At 60.7% G+C, this 7,333-nt stretch overlaps 2 protein-coding genes across 2 annotated transcripts in view; one reads left to right on the top strand and one right to left on the bottom strand.

Moving 5' to 3' along the window:
- Positions 1–16: 16 nt before the first annotated feature.
- On the bottom strand, positions 17–3,183 carry Gpr142 (G protein-coupled receptor 142). Its single transcript, XM_048795847.1, is given in 4 exon segments — positions 17–1,350; positions 2,148–2,306; positions 3,089–3,158; positions 3,160–3,183. Coding segments are annotated over 4 exon segments (1,125 nt in total). The 3' UTR covers positions 17–478.
- A 3,930-nt stretch (positions 3,184–7,113) lies between these two features.
- Positions 7,114–7,333, top strand: part of Btbd17 (BTB domain containing 17) — a 4,985-nt gene continuing 4,765 nt past the window's right edge. Inside the window, exon 1 of the mRNA XM_048795324.1 lies at positions 7,114–7,303. Coding sequence (XP_048651281.1) covers positions 7,153–7,303 — 151 coding nt within the window. The 5' untranslated portion in view covers positions 7,114–7,152. The remainder of the gene's footprint in view (positions 7,304–7,333) is intronic.

Here is a 7,333-nt window from a genome sequence, read left to right as displayed (position 1 = left end):
GGGGGGGGGGGGGCAGGGTACCTCCAGCTAAGTGCCTCCTTCCTGAGCTCCTGGAGCCCAGGGCGGAGAGGCTACTCCTCTCTCAATGGCAATAACAAAAACCTCAGCCCCAGAGTCCACTCTGGGCCCCGAGTCTGATCTGGCTCCCAGCATGGAGTAATGCAGAATCAAAGCAGGGTGTTTAATACCTAGAGGCTTGTGCCCCAGGGATGGCTGAGATGGTCTGGGGCATCCAGTACGCTTTAAGACCACCCCCTTCCAGCATGCCCTGGGGACTTCTCTCTCCCAAGTAGCTCCCCCCACCCATTGCTCAGTCAAACACGTTTGGTTCCCCCAGGCTGGAAAGGCCTGGAATCCTGCAGATTGTCTTCCTTCTCAAACCCCGTGTTGGCAATGGGAGCCTGAGAATCTCAGTTCAGGAAACTTGGGAGGCCGGCCCCAGGAAGGGGACAGGCCAGGAGACGACTCACACCTTCCTCTACAACCCCGCCCCTTTGGGGAGTTCTGGGGGCCTCAGCACAGGCTCCCCCACCATGCCCTCTGGCTGTGACCCCAGGGTGCAGGGCAGGTGGGCATCATGGATGACCTGCTGGACAGTGGCCCGGAAAGTCTTGCTGACAAAGCAGTAGAGGCCAAAGTTGACTGCTGTGTTGAGCATGGCCACCATGTTGGCCACATCCAGAGCCAGGTGGACCCTCCAGTCCCGGTGGACGGGGGCCACATACAGGTGGTAGAGCATGACGAAGATTCGGGGTGCCCACAGAAGGGCAAAGAGCAAGGTGACCCCCAGGAGGATGGCTGTGCTCTTGCCCACCCAGGGCCGCAGCCCGCACCGTCCCCTCTTCCGCAGCTGGAGGACGATGGCTGAGTTGCTGACCAGGAAAACGCTGCAAGGGATGAAGAAGACGATGAGGCAGTGGGCCCACTTGAGGACCTCGTCCAGCGTGCCAGGGGGGCCCGTATCCCTCCACACATCCAGCCACCAGTAGAAGGGGATGCCAGTCAGCAGGGCGGCGCTGAGGACAGCAGCAATAGCCCTGCGGGTCCTGCCTGGGGACGAGGTGGCCCGGTGGCGCAGGGGGTGGCACAGGGCGTTGTAGCGGTCAACGGTCAGCAGGACGGTGACCCAGACTGAGGCATGGTTGGCGGCAAACTCCAGGACGTTAGCCACGCGCACCACGGCCTGGGGTACCTGGCGGGCCAGGAGCGCGCCCTGCAGGAGGAAGCCCACGAACACGATGACCACCTGGGTGGTGATGTCGGAGCCCGTGAGCGCCAGGAGGTAGTAGTAGGAGGGCTTCCTGGTCTTGGCGGCGAGGCGGGCCAGGGCCACTGAGGTCAGGAGGTTGGCTGATGGCAGTTGAGGTCGTGGCAGGTGAGTTCGCGGAATGCAAGGTCACGGAGAGAGGGTTCAGCGGTGGTAGAGGGGAAGGAAGCTCAGAGTCTGCTTTCCCGAGGGTTTCACCATCCCTCCCCACCTGCCAGGGCTGCGGCCAGTTCTGGCTTCTCGTGTCTTTCTAGATCCTTCCCCAAACCCACTTTGCCAGCCAGGGATGTAGCTCCATGGAAGAGCTCCCGCCTAGCATGCCCCCTGAGGTCCTGGGTCCCAGCCCCAGCACTGAGAAATCAAAACAAAAACCGCACTTTGTCAGCCCTTCCCTGTCCTTCCACACCCCAGGCCATGGACCACCAGGTAACACGTGGGTGAACACCCAGGCAGGTGGTCACCTGTGGTCCTGTGGAATTCCCCCCACCACGTCCTTTTCAGGGATTCTGTGTCCTCTGGGGCAGAGGCGTCCCCAGACAAGGTGTGGTTAACTTACCAGGCTTGGGGAATCCCCCAGGCAAGACCACCTGCCCTGTGCTCTGTGCAGCCCCCACCCCATGCACACACTGCCTCTAGGAAAGGATGCAGTCCCTCCGAGAGGGTCAGCTTTGCGCATGCGGAGTCCCTGCCCCTCACTTTCCCTCCCTTCTATGCCTTGCTCCCAGGTGACCCAGAACACCCCGCCCCCTCGACAAAGGCAGGTGGAGACCTGTGATCTATGATCCTGGGTCTCAGGGGCCAGCACAGAGGACTGGCTCCCATTGAAGGAGGACCCCAATTTCTGGCCATGTCTAAGACCCCAGCCCCAGTCCCCACTCACCAGGCAGCCCCAAGCTCAGCAGAACACTGTAGTAGATGACAGGAATGACACCAACCACGCACGGTGACTTCTCTGGGATCTCTGGCCAGTGGCCTTCCCACTCCTGGCCTGGCCCACTACCATTGGATGTGGGCAGCAGGGTTGCTCTCGGCTGGCCTGCTAGGGAGGGTGGAAGGACAGGGTTAGAGCATTTGTTCCCGTTCCAACTTGGGCCACCAGCAGCCCCAGCCCAACTCAGGTCTTTCTGTTCAACCCTGCTCTGTGCAGACCCCAGGGTCTCTATTGCCATGAACATTCCACCCCTGCCCTGTCCCACCTCCACACTGGCCCTGATCCCTACTGATGGGAAGAAGTCTTGGCAGCGGGGACTGCGTGGTGCTGTCGGGGACCTTCATCCTCCAGAGCTGGGAGGCAGATGGAGCGTCAGGATCACTGAGCACACTGTGGACGCACAGGGTCTGGGGCAGGTGGAGCAGCTGCACCTTTAATCAGCAGGCTGAGTGGCCGGCCCTGGTGGCACCCAGCAGCTGCATAGCTCACTCAACAGCCGCCCCCTCTCCAAGGAAAGACTGTTACTAGGCTCCCCTCTTTCCTAAGCCAAAGAGTGTCGCTCTTCCCAGGTTGGCAGCACCGAAGCTGGAGCGGCTCTGGTAAACAGATGGGGAAACTGAGTCCCCAGGGGTAAGGTGACCAAGTTGGCCTGTAGTCAGTGTGGAATGAGGGCCCTCCACTTGCTCTGGCCCCTAGTCCCCTCAAACCACATTTTAAGTCTCTTTAGGTTTTAACGTCCAGTCTCTGATTTCCTGCTGAAGACGGTGGGGGACCCCCCCAGCTAAACCTTGTTCCCCCCTCTCACTGCCCACTCATTTGAGCTTCCACTGGCCCACCCCAGCCTCAGGGTCCCTCACCTGCCTTCTGCCTTCCACCCCTCAACCATTTACCTGTCTCTGGTTGCTCAAGTCCCATGCTCCAGGATCCCAGCCCCCAGGTCACCAGGGGCTTTTCCTGGGGAGTCTCCACAGCTCCCTGCCCGCATCACCAGCTGTCCCCTTCAGCCCAGCTCTCCAGCAGTGTTGGCCCCCGGTTCCTCCAGCTCTTCCAGCCGCCAGAGCCTGTCAGCCTGCGGAGTGGGGGTGGCGGGAGGAGGGAGGAGGAGGCAGGGGTGGGGCGAAGCCCAGGGCAGCTTGGTGGATCCCACGGGAGCACGGCAGGGACAGGCAGGGAAGGGAGCCTGCTGGGTGGGGGGTAAAGAGGACAAGCCTGGCACCCGAATGGGGTACGGGTCGCCTAGGAAAGGAAAGGAATCTGCAGGAAGGAGGATCTGGTCCTGGACTGGCTGCCTCGTGCTCCAGGGCAGATCGGCCTGCTTACGTGGGCGGCCCCACCAAGGAGGTGAGGACTGTGGGGGAGGTGAAGGACCCAGGCCACGGAAAGGTCCTTGTGGGAGCGAGGGGAGCACTCCTGCTGAGGAGCTGGGGGAGCAGTGCCGGGTGCGGGTGGCAGAGCTCAGATCCCCTGAGAGTCCCAGGGACCAAGTTCATGGGGGTCAGACGGCAGCGTGAGCAGAGGCTGGGCTGGGGTGCAGGATGCCTCAGGGGCGGGGAGGGAGGGAGGAGAGCAGGAAGCCCTGTGCAGGGGTGGCCGCCCTGGGAGAAGTCTGGCCAGGTTGCCGTCGGTGCTGGGAAACCAGGGACGGTGGCCCTGCAGGCCACTGTCTTCCCACCCTGAATATCAGGAAACAGCAGCCAACGCTGGTGGCCCTACATCTGCAAGCTCCCTCACCTGGGAAAGGGTGATCAGGGCAGCCCACTGTGGACACCAGGACACGGCATCCAGGGGGCTCCAGGGGAGCAGAGCTGAGACCCAGCCTGCATCCCTTCTCACATCCAGGGAATGTCGGGGCACCCCCCTGGCTCCTAAGTCAGATCCCTCGTCTCTGGGCTGCAGCGAACCTACCCTGACCCCGACGCCCACCCTGGTGCTCACAGCCAAGGCCTTGCTGCCTCCTGGTGGCCACACCCTGATCCTGCAAGTCCGGGAGACCCAGCTGGCTTGGGCCAGGCATGCTGGCTGGCTGAGGCCAGGTCCAGGGGGTAGTGTTGGAACCCCAGCCCCGGAAAGGACAGAAGGACAGACAGCTCCTCCCGTCCACCACCTCCCTGCCCGTGAGGCCACGAGTGAGTACAGGCACTGACCCTGCTTCAAGGAGTGGGAAAGACCAACCCAGTTGGAGGGCAAGGAGGTTACCGGATTTACCCAAGAGGAGACTGAGGCTCAGAGAAGTTAAGCAATAGGCCAGGGTCACAGAGCTGGCACACAGCAGCGGGATTTGAACTCGGGTTTGTTCTTCCCTCTGCCTTCTCCAGGGCTATTTGCTTTTTACTGCTCACACAACCTTCTTGGGAAATGAGAGACCATGTAGACTCAAGCTTCATGGAGGAGGCCAGCATGGATCAGAGGACAGTGCTCAGAGCCGGAGGACACCCTCTTGGGGGAACAGCTTCCAACAGCTTGGGAGTTATTTCAGGGAAAGATTCCTCCCGGTAGATCTTTGGAGGGCGCCCCTGGATACATGGGGCCTGGAGACCCTCTTTCCAAGTGAAGCATTCAACTCGCTCCTAGAACCCTAACCCAGGACAGGGACATTACAGACGTAACGGAGGCTGTGGGTCAGGGCAGGGCTTCATGTTCCTGCAGCCCAGGACCCCATCACCCCCTGTGCAGATCCAGAACGCCTCCTCCTTCCCAGGCTTATGAACATTTCCAGTTGTTTCTATGGCACTGGAGACACCTTGTCCAATGGGGGCCCTTTCATCAGGACTGAAATACCACCCAGAAAACAAGTTTTGTGCAAAGCCAAGCCAGGCAGAACTTGGTGACACTTGAATCCTGGATCTACTAGCTCCTGCTGAGTTCAGATGAGTCACTCAGGTTAGACAAGACGACACACTAGTCTCAGGGAACTTTATTTTTTCTGCTTTTTGGTACTGGGGGTTGAACCCAGGGGTGCTTTACCACCAAGCTACATCCCCAGCCCTTTTTATTTTTTATTTTTAGACAGGGTCTCACTAAGTTGCAGAGAGTCTCCCTAAAGAGCGGAGGCTGGCTTTGGAACTTGCAATCCTCCTGCCTCAGCCTCCTGAGTCACTGGTATTAGAGATGTGGGCCACCACGCCTGGTTCCCCTTCACACTTAAAATGCCACCCATCTAACTCAAACAGCTAGGTAGGTTTTTAGCTTGGGGTGTGCAGAGTGATCATCTGGGGTATTTAGTCCAGGCCTGCTCCTGGGAATCTCTCTCTAGGTGAGCACCAGAAACTCCAGAGCAGGTGAGCTGCTCCTCAAGAGTGATTGGCAGCTGGTGTTCAGAGATGTGTCTCCTGAGTGACGGTTCGCTGGGCGTTGGGGTCTCTGATCAGCTGCGCTCCCATTGGCAAGCGTTATGTGCAGAAGCTGGGGGGGCCTCTGGGGCCTGAGCTGCCCTGTTGCACAGAGGCTCTGACTTGCTGGGTTGAGCCAGGACATGGTGCAGCCCACAGGAAGGGCAGGCGGGCAGCCAGTGGGCAAGGGATGGTGGATCTGGAGGAGGGGGATCAGGCGTGAGAGTGGGGGCAGCTGGGAGGGGTTTCCGCTGAGCAGGACAGCTCTGACTCTGCCAACCCGGATGAAGCTGGTGCCAGACCCAATTCTTGCTTTCTTTGTGGCTCCAGAGAGGGAGGGAGTGGGCTGTTGGGTCTCTGTGCACCGGCGGGGGCAGAAATCAATGCATCAAGCAGAGCCCTGGGATCCAGAGAGCATGGGCAGGGACGCTCCAGCCCGTCCTTAATCCAGGACCCGGCCTCGGAGGAACTCGGTGGGATTTCCTGGGAGCCCCCCACTTCTATTCATCAACCTCAGTGAAGTCCCTCCCTGGCGGAGCTGGGGCAGGCCCTGCTCCCTCCATGCAAAGGTGAGGCCTGGCTAGCGCCGCCCGCACTAGTTCCCTGGCTCTGACGGCCCCTCTCCATTGCCTCTTTCTAGAAGAGCATCCGCTGCACTTCCCAGCTGGGGCTGCTGCCTTGCTCTCCGCCTCAGTTTCCCTGCGGTGGCCTGGGGCACTGCATGTCTCCTTGGAATGTGGGGAAGGGAGAGGTTGCAGCTGCAAACTAGAAACTGGTGGAAGAAGGCTTCAAAGAAGGAATCCTGAGAGCGGGCTGCGTGGGGAGGAGAACTGAAGAAAGAAAGAAGAGGGGTGGACCGGCGCCCGCCCTGGGAGGGGCCCAGCCCTGCGCCGGGCAGGGGTGCTCCTCATGCGCTATAGCACGGAGGGGGGTGTGTGGCTCTATGCCAGCCCTGCCACCAGGGCTCACTGTGACCCTGGTGTGGGGGGGTGGCCACCGTCCCTAGGGAGGATCTCTCCTATCGGCCCGTTGCCCACTCCAGAGCAAGCCAGCAACTTTTTCCAACAAAGAACAAGAGAATGATCCCGGTTACCCCAGGGACCCCTACTGGAGAGTCTTGTCCTTCTCTCTGGAGAGCCAGCCCACCCCAGGTGGGAGCAGGGGATGGGAGCCTGAGCCACCTCTTCCCTCGTCTCCTCCAGCCTTCCCTTTGCTCTCCGCTGGTCATGGTGCCTCAGCGTGTGCTGCCAGGCGTGCCCTGTGCCAGGGTGGAGGCTGGGCCTGGGGTTTGGGACAGGGGCTGGGGACCCTGGGGCTGGTGGCTGCCCGTGGTCCGGAGCTCCTGGATTGCCCTTCAGGAGGCCTAAAACTTTCTGGGAGAAGAAGGGCCAGCCTGGCGGGGGTCATGAGGAGAAGTGGGGGAGGGGGGTCCGGATCTGTTCCCCTTGGGGGCCCAGGGCAGCACAATAGTCCCTGTGGCTGCCACTCTCTGGCTTAAGTGGTTGCCTGGGCAACAGCAGGGGCCAGTTTCCACCAATCCATGGCAGAAGCTGGGTGGGGGGAGGGAGGCCAGGCAGGAAGGGGGGTGTTGTGCCCCCGTGCTGGATCCTATATAAGCAGGAGGGATGCAATTGATCAGAGTGGCTTGGACTTCAGTGTCCCTCCAGTGGAACCAGGGGCGGAGCACAAAGATGTTTAGGATAGGCCACTGCAAGTCTGGGTCCTGGGGCAGCTTCTGGACCATGCTGACCTTGGTGGGCCTGGCCACTCATACAGGTGAGGGGGCTTGTGGGTGGGTGGGTGTGG

This window comes from Marmota marmota, unplaced genomic scaffold (genome assembly GCF_001458135.2).
Source record: "Marmota marmota marmota unplaced genomic scaffold, marMar, whole genome shotgun sequence".
Classification (NCBI taxonomy): Eukaryota; Metazoa; Chordata; class Mammalia; order Rodentia; family Sciuridae; genus Marmota; species Marmota marmota.
The sequence above is the reverse complement of the archived record's forward strand: the minus strand, read 5'-3'. Positions and strand labels throughout refer to the sequence as shown.